The 27,523-nt window shown below is 45.3% G+C and overlaps 2 protein-coding genes across 4 annotated transcripts in view; both read right to left on the bottom strand.

The window, feature by feature from the left end:
- The window catches only part of tmx3b (thioredoxin related transmembrane protein 3b), a 31,583-nt gene extending 19,485 nt beyond the window's left edge, over positions 1–12,098 (bottom strand). For all 3 annotated transcript variants that reach the window (XM_068581452.1, XM_068581453.1, XM_068581454.1), the window contains exons 1-9: positions 12,023–12,098; positions 11,703–11,760; positions 11,173–11,212; positions 9,409–9,532; positions 8,649–8,694; positions 6,369–6,449; positions 5,838–5,937; positions 5,577–5,654; positions 5,166–5,232 (exon numbers count right to left, since the gene is read on the bottom strand). In XM_068581452.1, the coding sequence (XP_068437553.1) occupies positions 5,166–5,232; positions 5,577–5,654; positions 5,838–5,937; positions 6,369–6,449; positions 8,649–8,694; positions 9,409–9,532; positions 11,173–11,212; positions 11,703–11,760; positions 12,023–12,056 (628 nt within the window). In that variant the 5' untranslated portion in view covers positions 12,057–12,098. The remainder of the gene's footprint in view (positions 1–5,165; positions 5,233–5,576; positions 5,655–5,837; positions 5,938–6,368; positions 6,450–8,648; positions 8,695–9,408; positions 9,533–11,172; positions 11,213–11,702; positions 11,761–12,022) is intronic.
- Positions 12,099–12,940: 842 nt separating this feature from the next.
- pxdc1b (PX domain containing 1b) lies at positions 12,941–22,965 on the bottom strand. The gene is made up of 5 exons (XM_068581455.1): positions 22,701–22,965; positions 16,292–16,383; positions 16,033–16,150; positions 15,822–15,930; positions 12,941–15,408 (listed from the first exon to the last, which is right to left on the bottom strand). The coding sequence occupies exons 1-5, from the start codon at positions 22,954–22,956 to the stop codon at positions 15,285–15,287; spliced, it is 699 nt and encodes a 232-aa protein (XP_068437556.1). The 5' UTR covers positions 22,957–22,965; the 3' UTR covers positions 12,941–15,284.
- Positions 22,966–27,523: the final 4,558 nt, after the last annotated feature.

Here is a 27,523-nt window from a genome sequence, read left to right as displayed (position 1 = left end):
AACGAGCCAGAAGTCGAGATAATAGCTTCATAAAAACAAGAAAAAGAAAAAGCTGCAATATTCATTCACAATTTATGGATTCTGGCTCAACTAACTTCATTTTCACAGTATTTTGCCTGTCTTTAAAAAAAAAAAAGGAAAAACATTTGGTTTGTAAATTAATCTCTGCACGTACGTACATTCATTTTTCAGGACAGTTTGGGCAGATTTTTACACATTTGGAGCGTATGAATAATTCAACAGATGCATTAAGGGGGAAGAAGAAGAAAAGAAAGAAAAAAAAGGTAAAAGTACAACAAATGAAAAATAAATAAATAAAGTAAACTGCTTGCTGAATGTGAACCACATGTTGTTTCTCCCCGAACATCTGGAGGCGACATGCAAGCGGGGAACCAGAGTCGGTCCCTCGAGTTTTTAAATAGGTGCAGCGACGCTGCTCAAACAGCACTGTTTTCTTCCGGCTGGCGGCGGCTTACAGGATGCTCGTAATTGATGTCAAATGTAGCCGGGACCTCGTTATGACATGTTCATAAGTTATCGCGACCCTTCTGCCACCGTTACGGTAATTACAGCTGCACGATGACTTTACCGTGGCTCTTAAGCTCGCTCCCCAGACGAGCCGCGAGCACAATGCCCAACACGACAACCTAAAACCCCAACACGTTTTTAAACCTCCCCTCCGCCCTCCCACCCCGTCCCTCCAATCTTTTGAGGTTGTAGCTTGTACTGGAATCAAAATGACCTTAATGCAATGCAATCTAATTCTCACTGCTGCTGCTGCTGCTGCTGCTGTGCAAAAGGCATGGCTGTTGTTCAGGCTGCTGACTCAGTCAATCTGGTCGACATTCCAGAGAGTTCTTTTCCACAGATGTTGGGGCTTTATAGACAGCGTGCAGCTGCCCGACTCTTCTCCCAGATGCATGAAAGAGAGAGCGCGAGAGAGAGCGCGAGAGAGAGAGAGAGCTATCTGAAGGCCCCCATGCTGGGATCGTACAGCCCCGATGAACCTGCTTCACCTTGAAACAAATTAGAGCTGCTCTCTTCGCGGGCGCCATACTGCCCTACAGGAGCCTGTCAGCCCCAGAGTTCACGCAGCTGGAGACGAGAGAGAGAGAAAGATGAGGGGCAGGAGGGGGAATAAAAACAGACAAGAGGGTGGAGGGAGGGTGAGCCGGTGTCAGAGCTTTTTGAGCGCGGGAGAGGAGAGGCGGCGCCGACGTGTTTCAAAAGATGGAGGTTAATGGCACCGAGGACCTCCGAGACAATGCAAATAGCATCGGAACAAAACCAGAGGGGGAAACGTGGAGGAGGAGGAGGAAGAGGAGGAAGGAAATATAAGATAAAAGACACAGAGGGAGGCTGAGGATGAAACAACTGATGAGAGAAAGCTCAGTAAAAATGACAGGACGTACGACTGTAGATGCACAAGAGGGAAATCTAGAAGATAAACGGAGTTGAAAACTGAATAAAAAAAAATAAAGACAACCAAAAATCAAATCCAAGTGGTGTGTTGCTCACGTATGGAATAAACTACTTGATGTGCAAGAAGGCATGTCCTGGTATTTGGCCAGAAACCAAGGTGTTGGACTATATAGAAAAAATCTGGGGATCACTTAAGTCAGTCAGACTTAACCTTTGGGGACCATGAATGTTTGGAGATGCCGCCGCTGTCTTTGTTTTGACAAGAGAGTGACACGAGAGGCGGAGTACAATACGCTCCTTCATTAACCATTTGACTCTAAATGGGACCATAATGAACTAAATCAACGTCATGCTGGATTGAACAAGACTTATAACTAGAGATAAACTCGCGTTTCCAAGGTTCAAGACACCTGGGCGTCGGCTCACTCTTCAGAACTCAAGGTTGCCGCTCGGTACCGAGCGAGGTGGGAAATTAAAACTAACGAACGACAACCTGGATTATGATACGTGTCATCCAAAAACTGACCTTGCAGCCTTCGCCAAGTCAAATAAGCAACGACGTGAATGCTCCTCCTCCATGTGTCGGAGTCACAAAACCGTCACATAGCATCAGTGTGTTATTACCTTTTTTTAAGGTGTGATTTCATCTCGTCGTCATGGCCTGTTAAGCCGCCTGTCATTTAAGTGCTACCAATAAACATGCAAAGTAGCCCCTCCTCACAGCTGGCGGCGTTATGTACATTTCCACACAAGGAGAGGTCAAACCACTGATACGGACTAACGGAGAGCTGGATGCTGAGCAACCCATGTGTATTAAAAAAAAAGGAGATTTACAAATGTTTAAGTGGATGTCAATCGGCGCTGATGATGCATGTCGTCCACTGAAGAAAAGTGCGAGAAAGTTGATTTCTCCCATGCGCCCACATGGACCAGGATGCATTGCATGAGCAAGCACAGAAAAATACAACCCCCTGAATTGAAGCTCGTCTCGTTTGGTCTTTCCACAGTTCCAACTTTCAGCAAAACGATCGAAATAATAGTAAGAGGTGCCGACATGACGGCTCCACTCACTCTTATTCCTTATTAGCAAATCACATTGACAAAATGTAGGTCTCTCTTGGTCCTGCACACGTTTGTCCAAGAGAGGAGGGAAACTTTCAGGCGTAATAACACACACACACACACACACACACACACACACCTAGCTCGATCTCTCTGGGTTCTCATTGCCGACAGCATCCATTATAAACTGATTTAAGGGTTTCCTTTCTGTTGGCATCGGAGGGCAATTTGAGCGACGGCTCCACCGGTTGGTGTTTTTCCTCCCGGCAGCTCAGGTTCTGACGGGTCCCCGTCGGCCATGTTCTCCCAGCAGCAGCAGCAGCAGCAGCATCAGCAGCAGCCGCCTCGGGGCGGCCTCTCCTCGGTTGAGTATTTGAGTCAAACTACTGTGAAATCTACTCCGGCAAAAAAAAAAAAAAACCCACAACAACCCTCGGCACTCGTACTTCGGCAGGCAGCTTTCTCTGTTGAGAACGAGGATGCTTTTGAGCGGCGTTGCGGGCCAAGGCTCCCAAAGCCGAAGGAGCACTCTGTCGTTCTCTCTTGCCTCCAACGACGTGAGATTACGTCACTGGAAGGAAGGAGGAACAGACTTGCGACTGCTCCCCAAAGACGGAGGGAACATTGGCAAGAACCGCCGGCGTTTTCCTACATCCCAACTCCGATGAAGAGTTTTCCCCTTCATGCTCAAACACATCTTTGAAAAAAAACATTGCTGGCGAGTGCAAACAACATGCTGTGCGGACTAATATACATCCTAATTATATCTTTCTGTTGTCTTCTTACAGCGCCAACTTGTAGCTCAGTAGACTTCCATGCACAAACAATGATCAAAACCATATGGCCCTTGAAGCAAAACAACAGCACAGACCTGTACAGCGGTATGAAACTGAGGATTTGAGTTATTAAATATGTATGAGCTCTCGCCTCGCTGCTGTATTATATTTTATCGCTCTTCAAAAAAAAAAAAGGATGCTGCGGTTTGTGATGTGCACTAAACCAATCAAAGCGCAAACTAAAATGTCAAATATAATTCCACGCGACGCGAGAGGCCGCGTTTGGACAGTGTGGCTTCGCGCTGTGACATCTCTTGTTTAGAAACACAACAAGTCAGACCTGCAAATGTGCTCTGAATGTCTAATGAGCAGATTGTATTTGTTTAGTTATTCAGATTATAAAAAACGGGAAGGGGGGGAGGTAAAAGTAACTTTTAAGCCTTTGTAGCTGGTGGACTTACAGCTAATGGATAACGTGTGTGGTATTCATCCAAACGCTGTACTTGACGTCATAGTCTGCCATAAAACAGTGCCACTGTGTGACTATGCAAAAGTTTAGCCAAATAACATACGATAATAAAAAAAAAAAGTGCTTCCTGCACATAGTGCCTCGTCCAGCATCCAGAGCGTGAACTTTCAGTGGAACCAGTCTTCTGAGAAACGCAGCACGGCGGGAAAGAAAACCAGATGCTGAGGGGCCACAGATGGTGGAAATGGGATCAGGAAAACTATTTCTCTAACGCAGAGTGGGGCAATTTCTTTGCTGTCATTGTAGGTAAGTGCTTAATGAGCTGTTCTCCCTTTTAAGCTTTCATCCGTTTCCACCTGCGATAACCGGCGGCTTCCTTCAACAGTTTCCTCGAAAGGCTTTGAAAAGGAAGGAGGAGGAAGGATCGCAGTCATGTCCGTGTGCCGCGACGCTCCCCTTCTCGGTCCTTGACGGTGCTTAATATGCGGCCGGCATGGCAACGCCAGACACCCGCACACGTCCTCCGTATCAAGGTCCTGGATGACTCTGCGGAGTCTGGGCTTTTTGTGATCAACGTCCGGTGCGGCGAGCCTCTCCTGCTGCAGTTCTGGTGCAGGAAGCCCCCGTTCCGGAGCGGCCAGGTGGAGCAGACGGACGTGCGCTCGCGGGCGGGTGCGGCGGCGGGGGAGCTGGACTTTGTTCTCCGGGCGCTGCACCGCGCTCCCGATCTTCCCAACGGACACTACTGGGGCCCGTTCGTGCTGTCGCTGTGCCTCGACGCCCTGCACTTCCGTTTCCGCCTCCCGGCTCGGGCGCACGCCGGCGGCAGGATACAAGACGTCATGGAGGAAGGTGGAGAGCTCAGGTTGACGCGGTGAGAAGCTTCGAATTGGGGAAACGCGGGGGTGAGGGGAGGGAGCAGCTCCTCTAAACCTCTTATGTCACACATGACGCTTTTCGCAGAGACTCCACGGCGGCTCCTGTGATTCAGTTCTTGACTTTTGAAAAAAAAAAAAAAAAAAAAGGACTGCAGACACAGTGCCAGCTCCGCGCCGATTCCTTTACTATGTTCTCTCACGCCCATCCACCCCCGACCCGCTAAGTACGTCCGCCCCAAAGGCAAGCCACCGCAACATTGCAGGCCTCACCCCACACACACACACACACACACACACACACACACACACACACACACACACACAGAATAGTGGGCAGAGCCCTGGGTGCTTTATGATGGGCCAGGCACACCATAACGCAATGTGGTGGAGAAGATGAAAGAAAACAGCAGCAGTGACCGGAAAACTAGAAGAAACACAGCGAGAGGAAACAAAGATCGCAGGAAAGGAAAGACAAAGACGAGGAGAAGAAACTATACATTTCGAAGAAAACGGAACTCATGACAACAGCCGAGGAAGACGTGGAAACCCAATACTCACCATCGTAGGTAAAGTAGGCCCCGTCCTTAAAGACCACGACCGCAGGAAGCTCGGGCAAAGTTACCGACTGTTGGAGACACAGAAGATATTTAAGTCCAAACCAGGCTCCATAAATCGTTCTTACTCTGTGAATGCAAGCGCACCTGCAAAATGTGGGACAAGACCATTGGCAGCGGAGCTTTGCAGCAAACCGTGAAACTTGTACTGTTTTGCATAATGCAAACACAGCACGCAGGCCCGCTATCTGTTTATGCAGTTGGGTGAGCCGATGCTAAAAGAATTAATTATTTACGATTTCGGAAAAATAGCAAGGGTCGACATCGGGCATCAAGTGGTTGCACGATAATAAAGAGTGTCAGTAACATATGATGACAGTAATTTATCTGACATTTAAAAAGGGAGGCCAATTACCTCTGGAAAGACTTCCTCTGAAGCCGAGAAGAAATAAGTGTAGACGATGAGCTCAGCGGCGACGTCGTTGTACTTCTCCTGCAACGGCAAAAACAAGTCTCTCAGCGCACGACAGCTTGCAATAAATGGGTGTCAAACTGTTGCGATTAAGTGCACAGGTAAGTCACAGACCCTCCTCTTAGTCATTCAGTCAATACGCAGCTCTGGAGGAGCTTGAACAAAAACCTTGATTCATGTCTGTGGGACATAAGCGGCGCTTACTTTGAGGGGAGACTCCCCACCGACGTACACAAAAAGCACATTGTGTCGTTTCATCATGTGCTCGAACATCTGCTTGCTGGGAAGCGCCCTGACGGCCGGTCTGGAGGGGGGGAATAAAGAATCCTCGCAGATTAGTTCTTTTTAATGAGTGAAATCCATTCAGCACAAAAAAATAAAAATAAAAAAATGGCACACTAATGACGTCTCTGTTCTTCATTTCTGTGCTGGTGGCGCCATCTAGTGGACAGCCGACAACGAGCAGCCCTGAAGTGAGAGCCAAGCTTTTGATCTACCCCTCTGTCACGGATCAAGCTTGATTTCCCTCAAGGAGGAGGAAATCTGTCAGGCACAGTTGATACAGTGGCTTAAACTGGAGCATCAGAGGGGGAAACCCATTGAGCTATGAAACAAATATGGCCTGCATTGATAAGCTCGCTCGGATGGTTCCTATTAGCGCAGCTGTGAAATGTATGAACTTCCACTTCATTATCGGTTGCCTGTCTTTTGTTTTGGAAGTGGTGGAAGGCTCACCCCGCCACCCTGTTGGCAAACTCCACGATGTCGTCTTTTGTCCTCGGTCCTTTGTAATTATAGGCGAGATCCCCCTTCAACCTGAGGAGGAGAGACGGAAACAAACCCGGAGTGAGAGAGGCTGACGATTGAAACGCAGAACCGTTCAGTGCCGGTCGTCGTCTTGCGTTTCGTAATTCGCAGCTGCGTGAAGACATTCGCGTGCAAACAGAATGAAAAAAAAAAGAAAAAACAATTACGTCACATTGAACTTTTGCTTTTCAGGAAATTGGGTTTGACTGAAAAGAGAAACTCATTTCGGTGAGGAAGAATATTGTTCGATAAAGCAAAGATGGGACATGTCAGCTGCTTCCAGCTTCTCGACCGTCAACAGTTGCTGCTTTTCCACGTGCTATACACGTCAAGGTCGCTTTCTTACTCACACCTTTTTAATACAAGGTAAGAATTACACTGCACCCCGGTATTAGACTGCACCGAGGTATTAGACAGAGTTCCCTCACATCCCCAAAGGTGCTTTGTTGGATGATTTACTGACGAATGACGTACTAATGAACAGTGTAAACATCTCCGGGCCTCTCAAAAGAGGCTTCATCAACGTTCTTCTGTGGCCCGGCCCACGATGAGGAAATGTTCAATTAGCCCCCAACATCGAACGTTTCAAGTCCAGACTGAAAACCTGTTTACTTTCTGTGGCTCTCTGTGTGTTTCAGGTCTGACGATATGTGATTTGTCATTGAATCCTTTGTCATTTTATCAAAGAGTGAAGCACTTTGGTCAACTGCAGGGTTGATTTTTAACTGTGCTACTCAGCAGTTACATTACATTGATTAATAAACAGTGGGGAAAAAAAGAGGAACTGACAGATGAATTGATTCTAATAACAGTCATTAGTAGCGGCTCTACTTTAGCCCATTAAAGATGGCAGCTGTCTTTGGCAGTGTTTCCGCGTGGTAACGACAACCTGTCTCTTTCAAGGTGAAACAAATCAATCGCGGAGGGGGGGAGGGGGAAGCTTATTCATCATCACAAAAGGTCAACCCAATCTAAATCCTCTCGCCTCCAATGAACAACAAAAACAAAACAACTGCCTCTAATTGAGTTCCAGCTAAAGACGGCACTCCAGCTCCAAGCGGCATGCGTTAAGGATTGCTCAGGTTGCGTCAGCCCACGGGACTTTGTGAACTCGAGGGGGGGGACGGACCTCTAAATGAAGTCTCCTCTCGTTACCGAGGGAGAGCGCTCGTGTTCCTCGATGGATGTTTCATCACTCGCTCGGTTTGATGTTATGAAACCTGCTGTGCTCCCGTGGCAGTTATTTCCCAAATGAGCTTGATGAAACTAAACGGGGAGCCCATCATGGCAGCGTGCAGAGAAACGATTCTGCATCCAATGCATGGAGGAAAGAGCGCCACGCGGCAAAGTCAACATGATGAGCAGCTGGCGTCCATTTTATTAAGGTTTTTTTTATTAAATGACACTTGCACTCCACGAGAAATGAGGAATCAGTTTATTTAGTTGTATTCTATAGATATATCAATCAATAAATCAAAAGAAATTGAAGGGATTTGGGATATGCGTCAGAAAAGTAAAACTGTACGAGCTAAATTAAAATGTCTGAAGCTGATTTTAAACAATTCATCGGCTAAGAAATGTAAAATGAACGCAGCTGCCGAACAGAGTACAATATTAGCTCAAAAGGGTGTGAACGGAGTTTGTCACTTAGTTGTGTCTTGAGGAAGCAGCAACAACACCTTAATCCCTCCAGAATAAGTCATCTAACGGTATCTCAACAGGCCGAACCTCAAGGGGGTGAAAGACAACAGTGGAGGATCCTGATAAAAATACAATTCAAACTTAAGTAAAGCCGCTTCGTACAATAAAGCGTAACATTAAATTACAGCCTCGAACATTACGGTGAATCAACGCCCTGATGACACACGCTTAATAAATACTTAAGACTAGAGGCTGCATAGAAATACTGTTATCTGCAGATATATTTTATTGAGCTTCTTCTGTGTCAGGACCCCAAAGGTCCGTACAAAATTCAATACGCCGTTTAATCTCATATGTTTTTTGTTTTTTTTAGGCCTTTTCAAAGCTGCACTGAGTGGCTAAGAAAATTACAGCGATTTGCAAAAATAAAAAAAGTCTGCACGGTGTTTCATTTATGATTACACAAAGTTTTGAATCAAAGTAAACCGTCAACTGTGGCTTTTAAAGTACAAAATGATGTTTACAAGGTAATCTGCTGTCTAGAGCTTTTTTTTCTTTGTCACTTACAGTTTTATTGTGGGGTAACCACGGACACCGAACTCTGACGACATCCCTGCAAGACACAAAACAAATACAGCATAAGATATGGACGGGTTGAAGCATCCTGGGATTCAAACGCCCGGGTCACTTAGGACAAAGTGTTTCATCAGAAAACGATTAAAGGAATAGTTTTGGGATATTGTTCTTTTCGCAGATGAGAAAAAAGATTTCACTCTCAAAACATGAAGCCAAGCTAAGCTAACCGAATGTTATCTCTAGCCTTTTATTTACCAGACGGATCCTCAACTTAAAGCTCATCTAACTCTCCAATAAAATCTATAAAACATTTTTCCCTGAACGGTTGCACTATTCCTTTAACAGCCGAGCGTATAAATTAAAAAAATAAAATTAAAAAATCCGTCTGTCAATCAGTGAATTAAATGTGTCTGTGGATTACTCCTAAAACACATGATGAAATGGAGGATTACTGCAATTTTACTCCCAATATTAATATTTCACCATTTGATTATTGTGGCGATAAAAACACGCGAACAAACAATAATATTGAGATATCATGAATAACGCAACAAAACCCATCTTTAATATTGTTTTTGGTGCTTTGAATGAGACCTAAACTCCTTTTCCATGCAGCGCTTCACAACAACGCAGGTCAATTAGTTTGATCCATTTTGGTCTCGAGCGCCGCAGATAATCACCGGGGGACAAACGGGCGACGAGGGAACTTCTGAAGCCCCTGAAGCCCCTGAAGCGCCTCGTCTTCACTCACCAGAGTAAGCGGTGGCATCCATCTTTCCCACGCGGACCGGCGACCCGGAGCTCTTCAGCTCCACTCCCACATCGTGCCATACTGGCTCGAGCTTTTTACAGTAGCCGCACCACGGCGCATAGAACTGTGAAGGGGGAAAAAACAAACAGGAGAAGGAAGCCGACTTTAGATCATGAGCAACATATTGTAAAAACATTGTTCTGTTTGGTAGTGGCGTTTCTTTATCGTCATGTGCTTCTACTGAAATGGATTTTAAACGATTGTCTTGCCTTGTTGTGTCCATGACCTTGAGCTTAGTTTGCACCATGGAAGTCTATGTGATGTTGTGTACGACCTCTGGAATGGATCCTTTACGTACAAAAGGACAAGACCGGAGCCTTAAATAACGGGAACAACAGCCGGGATGATTTGAATGCACTGCTGCTAATTAGGACCAGATAAAGAGCTTTTGTTTGGCCGCTTGGAGGCAACGGGTGTGAGCACGGGTTTTCTGCATTGGGCCTTTCTGCCCAATGCTACTCCAACAGTGCAAGTCCCTCCTCCCATGTAACTGTCCGTTCAGCCATAAGTTGGGAGATAGTGAGGATCTCTCTGACTTCCACTGGAGGGTCGAGGTCAGCGCTCATGTTCCTCTTCCCCCGTCTAACAGGAGGGACCACACCCTCGTGCTGCTGAGCCTCACACCCGTTCGCCTGACAAACTGGATCAGCCGCTCTTTCGCTTCCAGTCTGCATTCCTCTAGGATTTTCAGCCGGCTCACGCAGGACCTTGGCGTGACGCCCATCGGTACTGGTCCGCCCTTTTGCCCTGCAGCCAGGGAGGACGTTCAGCAAGCTCCGGTTCTGGGAGTTGCAGAGTTGGCAGGTCTCCTTCTGAGTCATACCAGAGGTGCCGGTCAGGGGGAGTGGGAAGTTCATTTGCGGCCTCCCGTGTCGCTGTTGCTTTTTCTAGCTGTCCTCTCGCAATCCGACTATTCAGCTGATAAACGCTCCACTCAGTTCACCAGCGAGTCGCTAACCGTGTCCGTCTGCCGTTTGGCGCGGAGCAGATACTGTAAAGTCGGTTTATCGTTCATCATTTTGGACATTTTTGCTGCCAACAGCTGACTACTTCTGCAGGTAACGAGACTGACAACAGCTGGGAGACTAAACCAGATAGTTAATGTGCCATGAAGCCAAAAGAAGAAAAAGGAAAAAGAGCTCTACAGTAGGATAATAATTGTCTGTGAGTTAATCACTGGAAACGGGACAATGTAATTTACTGATATTTATACAAACACTGATTAGTGGAGATTTATGAAAACACAAGTCATTAAATTACGCATTTTCTAGTGGATTTGAACTTTGTTATCAGAATATATTATACTTTACAACTGAATTCACAATGTGTGTAATATAAAATGCTAACACGTACTGAAACTTCCCAGGACACGGACTCGCTCCTGCAACCCAAACGAGGCGTGAAAGCAGCTTTGGGTGCTCAAGCTTCATTTGCTTGTATATAGACCGACCCAGACACACAAACTCTGATTATAAACCCACCCGAGCCCCCTGGCTTTGCCCCGCATGCATGACTTCTCGTTCTCTAATCACAAACACAGAGGACAGTCTGCACAAGCCGTCCAGCACTCCCGCCCCCGCCTACAGCAACCACTTCCGCAAGGGATGATCCGGACAGTGGCGTACTGGATATGAATTAATGCATAGCTGAATGGACTGGTATTTTTGTGCGTGCGTGTGTGTGTGTATGTGTGTATAGACTCACATCAACCAGCCAGATATCGTTTACTCTGGTGTCTTTAAATCTGTCAAAAGAAGAATGAATGACAATTAGAAAAGGTTACTCATGCTAGATACTAAAATGTATTTTTTTTTTAATATGCCACAGCAGACTGAACAATTACTATTCAAGTTATGTCAATACGAGTTATTAGTTGTAAAAACAGACAAATAAGAGGGTCTCACAAATACACGAAAGAGAAAATCCCACCCCGTCCAATTATGAAATCTGCTTTAAAAACGACGCGCTCATGTTTAATTATAATCACGCAGCAACGTTGGAAACCCTTCAGATGTGGTCGATTCCCATCAAGCGAAAGTGCACGAGCCAAACTCGAGCGTGTCCTCCAACAAAGATTAAGTAAGCACTGAACTAAACCCAGCTTTATTTATGCATTTCACCCGCACAAAGGCTGTCGGTCTACTCGGAAGTTGCACAGCATGGGCACGTTTTGACGCCACAGCAGCAGCAGCAGCAGGAAGGTGACATATTGAAGCCAGAGGTGCATCACTTACGTGTCGTCTAAATCTTCAACAAACGCGAGCGCCGCCGTCGCCAGCAAAGCCGCTACAACTGTAACATTCAAAGCAGAAGAAGAAGACATGTTACATGTTATCTGAAGGTGACCAGCGGCTCCACAGTCTCTGTGTTTTCCTAGCCTGAGAGCCATATGACTGGAGAGCATCACCAGCTAACTGCTCGTCCCAGCTAACTGAGCAAATACATTTTCCTCCACGGTTTCGACACCAGGAGCTCTGCGGGTCATGGAAACAGCTGCCGTGATAGCGTGTGTGACGGAGCACCGCACGTACATTCATTAAAAGAGGGAACGTACCGCCACAAATCAGGGAAGCTCTCACTTCTGCCATCGCTTCGACTGGAAACAGCAAGCAGGAAATACAGCTGCTAAATCGAGCCGGTCTGCGCATGCGCGGGGTCAGATTCCCTGCGGCGGTTGGCGTCTTCTTCTTCTTCTTCTTCTTCTTCTTCTTCTTCTTCTTCTTCTTCTTCTTCTTCTTCTTCTTCTTCTTCTTCTTCTTCTTCTTCTTCTTCTTCTTTTTCTTCTTCTTCTTCTTCTTCTTCTTCTTCTTCTTCTTCTTCTGTTTAGAAATGCTTTTTTAATACAGCAAGAATATAATATGTTAATCATTATTTTCACAGCATTAGTGCATTTAATATTTATAATAATAATAATTGTATTTAAATACCACCGTACCAAAATAATTAAATGTGTATGTAGCTTTTTCTGCATTTATATTGATGTCGACACTCGCCACTAGGTGGCGCTCTGAGATAATTAACAAGGGCAACAGGCCAAACTTCCACTGCTTGTGTTCTTTACTTACTGAAGGTAAATGCTACAGTCCTGCATTCAAAATGACAGGGTAGTATTATCAGCTAAATATGCTACGTTGGTTTGAAAAGTAGTCGACTCAACATTGACTGAGTTGTCTTTTTGGTAAACTAATTTGTTCTGTTAGTAAATTCATTATTTCATTACTGATGCACGTTGGCAGCAATGTATTGTAGTTCTCGATAAGGATGTTCTTGTCAGATATGTGTGGTCGAATGAGATGTACACTACTTCCTTCTGAAATATAGAGAAGAAGAAATATTGTCTGGCCATGACATGGAAAAATTGTAGTCAAATGCAGAAAATATATTTCCATCACAATTTCCACACAAACAACACGAGAATGTTTCATTTATTGGAAACAAATGTCTTTTGCTTTAAAAATAAGAATGGGAATAATAATGTGTATCTAATACTGTCTGTCTGTTTAACAATTATCAACATTACCACACAATTTAAAAAAAAAGTTATACTTCATTTTATCTTCATTCAAGCCTTTTGATGCACGCACACACACACACACACACACACACACACACACACACACACACACACACACACAGTTACAAGTCATGTAATGGTTAGCTTCACAGAGTGTGGCAAAAGTTTATAAAATTAATAAAATCTTTTGTGTAATATTATTTTTATATTTTCTGTCTGAATCATCTAACTCCTGCTGGCTTATTAATACGTTCCGTAAATCAGCTGAGTGTCATTTTAGTTATAACATCCGAGACTGCAGAGGGTCCAAAGACAGACGGAGACCATAGTAAACATTTAAAATATTAACTTATACAGCATTTAATAAACATACATTCTCTGAAAGAGCAAAAATTCGACCTTGGTATGCGAATTTAAATAATAAAAGTCCAAGTTTTCCTTCATTTGAATCATTTATGTCATGACCATTAACTATGCTGGGACTTTTTCGACTGTAACTTTTATGTCCAAAGAACGTCCTTCAATTCTCTTCGTCATTCTTGGGGGGAAAAGAGAAAAACTAAAAAAAAAAGAAGAAGCGGGAAACAGTTCCACACCGTGAGAAAGAGCTGTACTTTCTCGTGGGCTGAATGGTGATCATGACTGTGTTACTAAATAGTCTCATGCGGAGGATCGACCCGTCGAAGCCCTCGTGTGCCAAGTTTGTTAGGGTCGGATGCCTTTTGTATTTGGAGGGGGAAGGAGAGCGGAGGCGAGCTGGTAGCCCACATTGTGAGGCCCCGATGACTTCTGCATCGACAAAACTGTTAAAACAATGACTACAGACGGACTTCCTTACAGTTTAACCCGCACGGTTTAAACAAGAGAAGTGAAAGTAGCCCAGAAAACATACAAAAAGTGTGACTTTTAATCAAGTGTTTGGTTATTTCACATACTTTCTTTCTATTGAACGTTTCCGTACAGCAAGAGCGTTTGTCTCCCTTTGAGATAAAGAGTGGACTTGTTCCGCCATCGCTGAAGACTCCCACATTCAGCAAGACTGCAGTCAGCTGTCTGAATCCACACACCGCGTCTTACAGAGCGGGTCGGATATGACCTCGGTTGACCCACAAAACAAAGCTTTCTTTGCCCCTATTTTCGTCGCATGGCAACAACAGCATTGAGACGATCCAGTGGTCCACATAATGGCAACCATCCTTTCCCGCTCTGGTACATCAAATTATTTTTCTTTTAAAAAAAAACCATAAGATTAGACACACGCTACTGTACAAACACATATTACAATTTATGGTTCGGACAAAACCTAATGAAACGATATCCCAGACATCCAAAAAGGCAGCATCATGTTCTCACTTTGGAAAGTTGTTACAAAATTATAACGCTTTAAGATTAATTTTCTGTAATTCGACAGTATTCCAAGGACCAAGTGAAACACACACATATGCAGTATGTTTAGTCTATTAGCATTATCATTATTCTCGCTTGATTTACCATCAAGTGTTTTAAGCTAAAACAAAAAGACACAATGTGACGTTTTATTCTGTTATCTTCCTCTCAGGCCAAAGAACGGTCCGTATATCGCAGCAACAAGACAGGAACCGTCCCACGAGTTTCAAGCTGGTATTTTACAAACAAAAACCTTCCTACACGCTGGTGGAAATCGCACCGTAAACAAATGCAAAGCTTCGCGACGGCGTCCTGTATTCCCATGGGAATAAAACACCAGAGTGGCGACACTGCGGACAAAAAGCAGGTTTAAAAGAGACGACCGACGCCTTCCCCGGAGAATGAACGCGACAGATGAGAGCACCGACATAGAAAAAGACAGACCGCTGGTTGATTCAGCTCCTTTTTTTTTTTTTACAGTAACAGTGAAAGGTCCAACGCTGTAAATGTGATTGCCAAGTTCAGGTTGATGTGTGGCCCCTCCCCTCTTTGATCAAATCTTCTTAAGGACCCGAAGCTGCACGTTTTGAAACCTCTCCAGCTGTTTGCATCTGCTTCGCTACCGAAGGCGCTTCACGTTTGCCGCCACAGGTTGCGTTAAATACAAAACGAGAGAGTCCTCTGCAGCCGGCATGCAGACATGTCTCTTCTTCACACTCTTTGTGAGGCTCTCAATGAGGCACACTGGTGACTTCCAATATTTTGAGCGCATCCTGTCCTTCTGCTCAACTCTATAAACCACAAGCAACTCTGGAGTTTCCCAGGACGGGCAGCCATGTTGCATTGCCAGGTTCCTTTTTAAGAGCACATATTCCTCTGTGGCAGCATCACATGTCCGTCAACAGGCACCAGTCGTTCATTCCAGGATGTCAGTTTCAAACGGGACCAGGTGGTAGTAGGAAAGGTTGGTGACATACGCTTCCGATTCCTCGTCACACAGATCTGCTTCCATCGGCAAAAACTCTGTTCCATCCTCATACCTGGCAACACAATGAAAGCCACATTACTGTTGGTCTAAACAAAGGAATCAGGAGTGTTGATTCAAGTAAAATACATGTGGAATCGTCTGCATCGAACCACTTTATTTGCTTGTACTAGAAAAAAAAAGAGTTGTCTACTTAATAGTGATGTAAAGTGCTGTTTTATGTGAAGTACCAAGAGGAATGTGTTCCTCTTTTGTGTCCGCCGCACACCCAGGGGAAGGAAGAGGTGCACAGGCGCACACTTCCTGTATGGGGGGGTGGGAGAGGGTCACCCACCACAACACTTACTGTACTCTCAAGAGCAAACATGGAAATCCGAATATTTGTGGGAAAACAAGCAGTTTCTTTGTTCGTCTCGCAGCTGGGTGGAGTAAAAGAAAGCGACACTGAGGAGTGGTCCTCACACTCACGTATGTTCCACAGAGTCCGTGGACGAGGGTCTCTCTTTTTCTTCAGGGAGATGATCAAACACGATGGTTTCCGTGTTGGCCAGACAGAACCCGTTTGACCGCATGATTTCTGGGTAAAAAAAACGATCCGGACGGAGTGCCGGTTAAGTCATCGTGACAAGAAACAGTGGCTCCACTTATTGAGTGTCACAGGAATACCAGATGCACGTACCAGATATTTTGATTGGGCTCTGGAAGCACGGCTGGATTCTGTGGACCTTGTCGTTCCTCAGCACCTGGTCCAGCGGCGAGCGCTCGAAGAAAGTCAGCATCACCTCCGACCTGGAATACTGCGGAGTCGGGTTTGTGAGCGATTTAGTATTCAGAGTTTCCCCCCCCGAGCCCTCGAGAAAAACCTTCTGCCGCACAATGAGCATGCTAATAAAGTACGGACGGAAATACCGCTCGAGGGGTAACAGCTGGAGACGGACCTTGCACGGCATGTTGATGGCGTTCTTCAGCAGTCGTTCCACCTCGTTCAACTTCTCCTCGATGTCGCTCGCTTCTTTGATTTTCACCAGCCCTGAAACAAATGAATGTGAACATCTGATATCATCTTCATCATTGTGAGACTGTGAAAATGTTCAAAACAGCTCAGCAATTGATTCTTTCTTTGTGACATCTGACCTTTACAATGTGCTGTTACATTATCAGAGTGTACATGTCAACCCTAAAGGTATTAATGTTTTTGCCCAATCCCACAATCTGTCACAATCCAATGCAATAGCATCAATAACTACAGCCTAAAGAACAACAACAATATCCACGACATTTGACTAAAGTTTCCATCAAAATTGTAACTATTTCTGTGCGATAAAAAAAAAAGCAGCTGCTTTGACCTCTATTGCCACCAAGCTGTTGCCTGTTCAAACTAAGCTGATTGTATCTCTGTATACTTTAAAAAAGGTTGCCATACATGCAAGGGAAAAGGGAATAGTCTGTTTAACACTGTACAACAATGATCCCTGATATTAACCCACAGACAAACAATAGGCTGCTGATCATTGTCTTTCCAATAAGAACACAGTGTGACACTGTAAAACTGGAGTCGCAAACATTTGGAAGACAGCGGTAATAACAGGAGGGAAGAAACCGAGAGAGGAACGCGACACAGTGACACGTTCATCCTGCAGCACACTACGGGACGGCAATTTAAGGAGCAGTGGGAGTGCGAAATCAGCACTTTTAGCGACACGCGGCCGCCACGCCCATGTGAGCGAGCAGTCAGCAGAGCGCCGTTTACTGACGCGCTGACAAAGGGATGTGGCGGGGAAGAGGAGGAGGAGGAGGAGGATGAAGAGGGCAGCAGCAGCCACACTGATGAGTCTCTGTCTGATGTAAGTGGTGCTGCCGAGTCACACAGCGGTTACTGTTACATGGAAGTACTGAGTAAGAGAGCCTGGAGCGGCACCGAGCGCAGTCACACAGCCTCATCCATTTATAATGGCCATCAGTGATGACATCATACCCAGGGGGAGGCGAAGAGCGATCGGGCGGTTAAATCATCACCAGGAGCCGACTGAGCCGACCCACCTCGTCTGAACCTCCCACCGCCTCCGGACCCTGCTCTTTAATAAAGTCCCCGTTTACTGTTTACCCTTTATATGTGAGGAATACACATGTTTAAAGGGTTGTACTGGTGCATTGTGGTCTCTTTGGCAAGGGTTAGGCAGTTTAAGTACCATGAGAGTTTAATGCCAAATATAAATAAATAGAAGATACTTCCATTCAGGAAATTCAGTCAAGTCGGCTCTCACAATCTGTATTTGCATATAGATTAAGATTGCATGACTTCATGACAAAGTCACGTAAATAAATAAGCGCTGACAATACAATAAATAAAACATTTAATGTTGCAACGGGCCTACAGTAATAAGCAGGGAGTGTGTCACAGTGTGGCTCCTCTTTTCAATGGTGGGAGAAACTTAGCAGAAGTTAAAACTAAACAACTCATGGCCCAAGATTGGAAACCATAACATTATGGAGTATGATTTATGTTGGTACAATGGATGCCATTTTGCAATATGGATCGATGTGAATTAAGAGCAGTTAGCGTCTTCAGTGGCAACAAACCCAGGTCAATAACTTCACCACAGAAACTAATATTTAAGATGTCACTGAGCTTTATGTGCTGCCATGCGGGACGCTAATGTTGTGAATCCACTGCACATTATTTATTATCATTAGCTGCACGCAGCCAGGGTGCACATGGAAACAGGTGCACCCTGATAATAACATATTATGTTTTTATCAGTCTGATAATAACATAATATGTTATCTGATACTCAAATATTATGTTATTATCAGAGGGTGTGGTATCAAAAATCTGTTTCTCCTCGTGGAGCGGAGGGTTCAAACATGCTGCATAAGACTGATGATGTCGCCTTTGCGTTCATATTTTTGGACATACTGAGAGGTCAGAGGTCACCGTGGGTTTTTTTTGTGTCAGGATGCACGAAACAGACAATTCCACCATCTTTGAGTGAATAAAGAAACGCTCCAATGCATTGAAACAAAAGCATAAACTAGCCTGTGTGGAGCACTACAGTAATAATTGCTCGCTTGATGAGCAACAGAAGTACACGTGGCTATTTTTGCAGCAGCTCGGTGATGATTGCGCAAGATTTCATCGCGGCAACCGCAGTGGATCTCATGTGTGTTGCTGTAATTTGAAGACGCCCACCTCCCTAAATAGAGACATTCAACCTGCATTCCCGGCACCACTTCAATGCTCATGGTCATATCAGTGCGGTTGGAGACGTCTACAGGTTGAAGATGAAGGTAAAACGGTGAAGAAAGGGAGTTTCTGGAGAGGTCACGCTGACTTTCAGCGTACCAGAGGGCACAACACGGGGTCGAGCAGCGCCGGCTTGGAGGGGCAGGAGGACGCCACGTAATGCAATCAATCTTCACACTAAAATTGCAGAGCGACACTTTAGTGACACCCGTCCTGCTGCACCTCTCCTCCCGCTGGGGATCAACCAAAGTACCAAACGGGAAGAGAAAAACAACGACTGTACAGCGAGTTTTATCTCCAAACACGACGAAATATGTGTTGACTGTAGCATTTTATAACAACTACACACGATTCAGCTGTAGTAAAGCATGAGTACACACTTATATCATCAGTTATGAAGCATTGTTCCAACATGAACACTCATTAGTAACTCATTAGTATGCAATAAACACATTCTTGACACTTGATTAATAAGTTTGACTGTAATGTGTTGCATGATTGTGTTGTCACACTTTATAAATGATGGATTCCCCATTTTTAAATTAAGTAATATATATTGCAAACCAATTATTAAGGACTTCTAGATGCACTAATGTTTAACATGTGCTTTATAAACATGTTTTAATACTGCCACTCATGATGAATTCATGTAGTTACTCGTTGTTAGTTAAGTATTTGTAGATTTGCTGTTTCTGACGACAACAGGGATGTCCACTGGATGATGCCTTCAAAGACTTTTTGTTTTTCTTGCTGGGTCCCTGGTGTATTTCCTCTGAAAGAGGCTATTTCCTGCCTGGGCTTCCTGGCTAGTGGCTAGTGTGGTCTTCTTCAGACTGTGGTTGTTCCTTCATTATGCCCTCCACTCTAAAAGACCTCCAATGAGCTGGAGTGGCAGAGTTTATCAGAGTTATGTGTGTATGTGCAGCACGTCTCATATTTCTTCAGTTGCCCGTCTGTTAGTTGTGTGGCCGCGATGACGGGACACTTCTTCAGCAGAAGTATAGATGCACAACAGGAACTGGACCGAGTCTATAAGTCATCCTCAAAGACATTATCTGAACAGTCATCTCATGTTGTGAGCATCGGCCGGCGTCATCGCCTCCGCACGAACCGCTCAGCTTTGTCACCGTGTTATTAATGGACGCCTCCGTCCACCAGCAGAGGACAGCCAAACTCAGTGACCACACATGTGCAAGAGAACGTCAGGTACACGCATGTCTGTAACCCGGTGAATACGAGTACCAGTAATGCAAGGTTTTCACACCGGGGACATTTGTGGGGGACAAAACATGACAGTTAAGAAGGAAGGGGAGGGACAGGAACTTCCTGACAGACAATACTACTTTGACGAGCAGTATAGTTGCTGGTAGAACTATTTTGTCCCTTTTGGACAGAGGCTGGCTAACTGTTTGCCCTTGTTTCCAGTCTTTATGCTAAGCTAAGCTAACCAGCTGAGGGTTGTGGCTCCTACACAACAGACATACAATATGTGAGCGATGTAAATGTTCTCACCTAACCTTCAACACGCGTATGAGCTTATTCCCTAAGATGTCAAACTATTCCTTTCCTACTGGCACTAAAAAGCCCACAGACACCTGGCAGCCAATCAGAGACGAGAGCTCTCAGTGGCCATAATATAACGGTGTGATAACACCCTATTCAGGTTGTAAGTTCTATCAATTAAATGCAATCTATTCCATAAATCTGTCAAGAGGGAAGGAGCAATGTAATGTCCAGTAACCCGCTATAATAACCAACTCAGATGATACACGAGTGTCCAAGAATACTCTGTTCGGTATCTTTTAAGTAGATAGTAGTGAAATGAGTATCAGAAGAAAGGATTTCGGACACAGCTTGCGTTCAAATTCCTGGGTGGAATCTGTCTCCCATGGCATGTGAGCAATCGCTTCCTGTGTTCACCCGAGGGTCACATGTAAGGTAAGTGTTAAGGGGCCTCCGCAGGCCAGAGGGACTAAATATGGAAAGTCCACTCCTCTCCTCTCCCCTGCCTCCCTCTCTCTCTCTCTCTTTTTCTCATCATGACATCAGGCTGAGAGCTCTGCACGCCTTCCTTGTTGCTTAGACGCAGCACAGAAACAGAAAAACACCGGCGGAGCCAGAAACCGGAGCAGAGTGGACTGAGAGGCCGGAGCGACTCCTTTTTCTAAAGGGACTTTCAGTCCGAGCGGTGATTAGAGGCGTCGAAAATGAAATATTGAACGCAGGTCGTGATTGAAGAAAGGCCATTAGGAGGATGTTATCAACCCTGGTGCTCGCTATAAATCCATACAAATGTCAACGCGGATGTCTCCTGCAGCGCCGATATCACTGATCCATTCATCTGTCAGCTGTTTTAAGAATGTGAAAGGTGACAGATAGTTAAAATGAAAAAAAAAAAGAAGAAGTGAAAAGTGAGTCATGGGATCCCAAAATGTCTTTTCCCAGACTCGCTGGCAGTGGCGAGCTGTCGACAAGCTCATCGGCTATTTTCAGTGCACGGACCAGGAAGCCGAGCTTTCCAGCCGCCACTGAAGGGATGTTTCCAAAATATTGGTATAGGCTCAGTGGGTAGAGACAAAAGGGAAGTGCCAAGGCACAGGAACAAGGCGGGAGCGTCGCCAAACTTGTGTCAAAGGTCCAAAACCTGAGGGCCCTCGACACAGCGCTGCAGCTGTGCTTTAGAAGATGTCACAGATAATTTATGTTTCATATGATCCAAGTAAAAAGGCGACTTAGCTTAGCATAAAGACTGGAAACAAGGGCCTCCAAGTAAAGATTTACCAAATATTCAAAGTTATTTGAAGGAAACCAAACTATGTGTTTGTTGCTGCATGCACAGAATATCTCTCCAACCATTGCTGTCCTGTGAAAAAAAACAACTTTTTTTTCCGAGGACAGCATCATGAATTGTCGCCTCCCATCTGGGTGTGTGTATGTATCACAGCTCCGGTCTTATCTGCAGAGTTTAGAGTTCCCTCTGTGTTTGTTTGGGCTCACTCCCACAGCGTTACATATTGGGGACACGTCTGTCATTGCCTTGGATCAAAGCAGAGCTGGAGGTCAGTTCCTGAGCAGATAAAAGCTGCTCGAGCCGCCCAGCAACACCCCCCCCCCCCTCCCTGAAGAGTTATGGTGAGACACGGAGAGCAAGGTCCACATGAAAGTTGGAACGTTTGGTTTTCCAACTTTTAGGCCACAAAGAGGAGCAGACAGCCTTTTGGCTCCTAAATATTGATCAGCAATAGTCGATGTTGGTCCACAGGCTACGTGATAGGTCTGCTGCTGCGACACCAGTGATAGTAACCATGTAAAATATTAACCTGTTCAAACAGAAAAGCATGCAAATCTAGGCTATGAAGCACTTCAGTTCAGGTCTAAACATTTATTGATTAGGTTGATTGTATTTTCATGGTTTTTTTTGTTGCCTTAGACTTTTTTTTTACTTTTAACTTTTTTTTAAAACTCTTTTTACTCTGCGCTAATTAGAATAGATGTTGAAAAGTACCAGTAGAGGTTTTCCTCCCCAGCGATCCACTGCCTGAGGATATGTTCCTGAACTTTTGTCCTCAAAAAATGATCCATAATCATAAAGCCTATAGCCTCTGTATTAGGATGCATTTAACTTAACTTAATCTAAAAGTGAATAAAACATGTTTCAAATGCGTTGTTTAAATGCTAATGCTAAGAACTGAAGATGCAGAAAGACAAAAAAGTATTAAATGCACACCTAAATGTTTTGTCCCACTCGTCTAAGAGAAGAAATATTATGAAAGCGAAATATCCCCAAATCTCCAAATTGATCAGTGTATGAAAAATGATGTTTTTGCATTTTTGTCCATCAAGCAAAATGCCAAATGTTTCCGAGTTCATCCTTCTCAATCGTTTATTGCAGCCCAATTCAATATAGTAGTGTATAAAAATAAAAAGTAGAAGGGCCCCCACCTCCAGCTCATTTGGCTCCATCAAGTGCAGCTACGCCCTTGATCCGAATTTGAACCCTTCAAAAATGTGCATTAACATTGACCATGTGTGATACTCCATCACCCTCTTAAATGCCCTCCCTCTGCCACATACCTGCCCCCCTCCCACCCCGCCCCGCGTACCTTCTATCAGCGGGCTCTGGGTCAGCTCCCTCCGGTCCTCCGGGAAGGACTCCAGCAGCCTCCTGAACAGCCGGCCCAGGTCCGCGTAACTCCGGTGCAAGTATAAAATGTTCCTGTCGGACCACTCCGTCCTGATCTCGAAGAACTCCTCTTCCTCGCCCCGCTGGCTGATGATGAGCCTCCGGATCCCGTTGACCCAGCAGTCCCGGACAAACATGTTGACCAGCGACGTGCCTTCAAACACGGCCGATGCCATTCCTCACGCGTCAGCCCCGCATGCTGGGGCGGGGAGAGGGAGGGAGGGAGGGGGGGGGGCAGGGCGATGGCCACGCAAATTGTAAGAATAACGGAATAAAGATGTCAATCTGGCGGACAAGGGGAAAGACAACTTCAGGAACTTTTCGCCGTGGAAGCGGCTGCGAGTGCGCGCGAGCTCAGCGCGATCACGCGACGGGATCTCAAACGTGGCATGATCTGAAAGAGAGAGAGAGAGAAGAAGAAGAAGAAGAAGGAAAACACACTTTAGAAGTCGTGGGTACCAGATCAGCTGATTTGCACATCGATCCGACCGATTGTTTACTTTTCCGTCATCTCTGCCAAGACGTCGACAAGCTTCACAACAACAACAACAACAACAACAACAAAAAGTCCACAGATCCTCTCAAAGTACAGAAAGTGCTGCTCCCTCTCCTCCAGCGCGCCGTTAGAGTTCCCTAAATCCTGAGCATGTCACTTCACACTGTCTGGAGAAGCTTTTCTATCAGCACAGTTTCCTCCCCTCTCCTTCCTCCCTCCTTCCTTCCTTCCTTCCTTCCTCCCTTCCTCCTCAACAACAGGGTATTATTATGCAAAGAATGCAAAAAGGGGCTGCGAACACAAAACTCCCCCTCTCCTGATTTGACACTTTTTTTTCTTGATTCTTCCAGCTCCGGTTCCTTCTAGATTTGATGCCGTTTGCCACGTCTCTGCTTAAAATCACTTGATCTTAAAATGAGTTGTTTGGAAGTTTTAAACCACAAAAGGAAAAGAAAGAGAAGAAGAAAAAAAAAATCCAAATCCAGCCGCTCTTGAGCTAAGAAGCATTAAGATTTGCCTGCGCAAGCTTCTCCATTTCTGACCTCACATAACTCGGGTCTCCGCAAAATAACAGTATTGCAGCCAATGTTCAGCCGCGGAGAAGGAAAGAAAGCACATCAGCATATTATCTGTCTTCGGTCAGTGAGAAGAAAAGCAGCAGATCGTCTGTGCGTCGCGCGGCACGCTAACGTTTCGCCGCCAAAAAGAGCTTCACAGGGAGGTCACGGCCAAGTCAAGTAATGATGATTCAGCTGTAATTAACTCCTGCAAATGGTTCTGGTAAAAGCAATTCATGGCTAGCTACAGGAAGTAGCGCGCTCGCTGCAAGTTAAAAAGGAAGCTGTAAAGCACTGGACACACACACACACACACACACACACACACACACATCTAGATCTTGTTGTGCCGTTGGGATCGGAGAAAGCAATCCCGCCGTAATGGTGCACATTACATTTTACGAGAGCGAAGCAGATGGTTGCCGCGAAGCTCCTTTGCGAGTGTTTTCCTTCACGCTATTGGAAATGTTACGACCGCGGACGAGGCGCCGCCGCCAGTCGGGGGGATTTAAAGTGTGGAGATCGCGAAGGCCCAAAAGCGTCCAAAGAGTCGTCCCTCCACCGTCTGGGAGGTTCGCACTCGGCTGTTCAGTCGGGAAATATATGATTACATACAGGAGTTATTCTGAGGGATTACAGCTCCACGTTGACATATCCCATTGACCTTTCATGTTATTGTAATGTACTGTTCTGTTGTATTGTCTAGAAATGTACACCACCTTCTGAAAAAAGTGGTTTTATGACGCTATAGTGAAACTGTGGCTTGTAAAAAAAACACATTTGTAGTTACTGATCATCATTTCCCGGTAAGCAGCATCTTTAAATGCATCTTCTCTCACACGGGTGACTTTAAAATGGAGATGAGACGGATTTGATTCACTTTCTTTATGAGCATAATGTCTGAACCAACATGCTGGGCTAATGCTAAACATGCAACACTTTGTGTAGTTTTGTGAGAGTATTGCATATTGAAAAGGATATTAAAGGCACCGCTGTAGAGCAAAACTATGGGATCATCCCTCTCAGTGTTTGTTTGCACAGAATATTACACAGCGCTCACAGTAACCTGTGTCATTACAGCCGAAATTACAGAGTGGGAAGAAAATGACTGTGATGCATCGTGATCATGGAATAGCTATCGTTGACTCGTTGTATGCAGCTTTGTCCAAACCCACAGAGACGAGCTGAGTCATACGCAACAACCAAACCCCAAAGTTAACGGGCCCTCTGCTGTCGGAGGGCCAAAGCTGGAGCCCAAACCGAGACATTAAAGGATAGATAGTGAGGTCGAGGCTCTGGTTACGCTTCAACAATGACTTTCTGAATCATAATGTGAGGAGAGATCTTTACAGACAGTGTAAAGAGTTGACGCTTCAACATCTTGTGTCCTTGTGGCCTTTGAATCAGATTCAAATTCACTTTTTTGCCCATTCAGCTTTGCCATTTATGTAAAATGTATCCTGTCTGGTTGTGTGGCACCACCCTTTGGGGATTTATTAAACAAAAGTGTTTAAAATAGCTTTGCATCTTGCAAAAGTGTAACTAAAGGAATTAAAAATAACCAAGCCAGCAGCATGCTAATATGTATACACAATGGCAATCTTAACATGCTGATGGTTAGCAAGCACAGTAGAGTGTCTAGTGTGCGATCATTTATGTGTTGCACAAAACACAAATTAGTAGTTTCTTTACAATTATTATTATTTTTTTATTCATTCGTCTCACCAAACAAACTCCGCCACGAGCGTGTGGATGAAATGCCACCTCAATCCATCTGATCGTGGAATATCTCACTGAAGAATACATGTCAACCTCATGGTGGCGCTGGATGAAGAGTCGAGGGATCAAAGTCATCAGGATTCATCCTCTGGGGACCACGAATGTCCACAGAGGAGCCGATAAGATACTAACCGACTGACAAACACTTCATCCCAGACTTTAACGTCTTCGAAAACATCTCCTTCTCTTTTTTACCGACACTTTATCGAGACGCCGTTGGCCGCACTTAAAGCTCCGATGATTAGAGGATGATTGTATAACACAGAAAACCTCTTCTCTCTCTCTCTCTCTCTCTCTCTCTCTCTCTCTCTCTCTCTCTCTCTCTCTCTCCCTCTCTCTCTCTCTCTCTCTTCGTGTCATAACAGGATCTGACTGTTTGGAACCGGGCTTCAATCTGTGGTTCGCCCACATTTACCGAGTCAGCACTTTCAGTCTCGGCGCCTCATTCCAGAATAATTATTCGGAAAGAGTCAACTTTAAGTGGAAAAAATAAAAGAAATTGACTTTTGCCCACTCGACCGTAAAAGGATTTAGGATTACAAACTAGGTTTAGGTTTGAAATAATGACTTGGATTTGGCTTCGGGTGGGAAAAAGATACATTCAGGATAAAGAACTGAATATGAACAAGTTAATATAAGCAAGAGTGATGGCAGAAGGGTTCGCGCTTTTACTTTACAACATTTCAAAACAAGAAATCTGCATTTTGGAAAGAGCACATTTACTTTCTTGCCGAGAGTTAAAAGAGAAAACTGACACCACGCTCACGTCTGTCCATGAAATATGAATGAAGACTGGAAAGCTGCAAAGAACCTCCCGGAAGATGCAGCCGCTATTGAATGTTCGTGTTCATGAATTTCTCCCCAAAAAAGAAAGTAACAAGATGAAATCTTGAAAGAAAAGCTAACAAAAAAAGGAACTGTTCGTGGCTCATTCGGTGAGGTCATAGTTAAAGATGTGTACTTTGTGACTCGGGGTTGGATCTACAACATGCAGCGGCTGATATGTTGTGCCTTGTCAAACGCTGCAGTTTGCAGGTGGGAAATTACAGCTTTTACAGCTCTGTTTACCAATATGTCCGTCCCTCGATGCCAAACCGCCACGCCCTCGACCTGCAGCCACAGACGTGTCCAATTAGGTGCCAAATGATGTCCCAGCATGCCCCCAAAGCACAAGACCGTCTGCAGCCTCCTACATTAAAGCACACCGGGAAAAAAACGACCTCCCGTTTCAAAGTCCCTCTTCCCCGGCGGCTCCCGTAAAAAACCTCCTCCCTCGTCCCTTCCCCTCGAAGCGGACATAAATTTCCACCTCAGACAAGGCCGCATACGCTCCGGCCTCACTCCCCAGCCTGCTCCCTCCCGTGCCGTTGTAAATCCTCCGGTGCCAGCCCTCCTCCTCGTTCTTTGAGAGAGAGAGAAAATCAAAACATCGGAGGCTCGTAAAGCAGGACTGTTCAGAAAGAGGAGAGAGAAGCATAAAAGATGGACACATCTGTCAGGGAACAAAGAACATCTGCGTTGATAGAAGCAGGCGTTTTCCCCCCTTCTCCATTGACAAGTATTGTGAAGCTTCGCTCCGAGGAAGTCATCCCCGAGCCCATAACTCTGTCCTCGTCCACAGCCGAGGAGCCGGAGCTGGAAGCGGGTTAGCGGAGCGCCTGAGCGTCTTTAACAGGCTGCATAATGGACTGTGGTTGTCTTCACCGAGCATCTGCTGGACCTGGTGTTTTATGGCCTGGTCCTTATTGTTGTCCCCGGTGAAGCTCGGAGAGCAGAGGGCCCTAAAAGTCAAGGCAGCCCCGACGTCTGCCTGCTTTATTCTCTTCTCGACGGAGAGCCAGGCTGCAGCAGCAGAAGTCATGAATCAAATCTTTATGTGCGTTTGTTTGCCTTCTTTGTTACGGCACGTTG

The sequence above is a fragment of the Clinocottus analis genome, unplaced genomic scaffold (genome assembly GCF_023055335.1).
Source record: "Clinocottus analis isolate CAN_PGR_092001 unplaced genomic scaffold, fCliAna1.0.p SCAF_18, whole genome shotgun sequence".
Classification (NCBI taxonomy): domain Eukaryota; kingdom Metazoa; phylum Chordata; class Actinopteri; order Perciformes; family Cottidae; genus Clinocottus; species Clinocottus analis.
This window is presented reverse-complemented; position numbering and strand designations above follow the sequence as displayed.

Bases quoted from the DNA above. Each gene is read 5' to 3' on its own strand.
- pxdc1b (XM_068581455.1), bottom strand. From the start codon at position 22,956: ATGGCATCGGCCGTGTTTGAAGGCACGTCGCTGGTCAACATGTTTGTC. The intron at 16,151-16,291 runs GTCCGTCTCCAG...CCGACTCCGCAG, and splicing joins CCATCAACATGCCGTGCAAG to TATTCCAGGTCGGAGGTGAT. The intron at 15,409-15,821 runs GTGAGTGTGAGG...TTGTGTTGCCAG, and splicing joins ACGGACTCTGTGGAACATAC to GTATGAGGATGGAACAGAGT.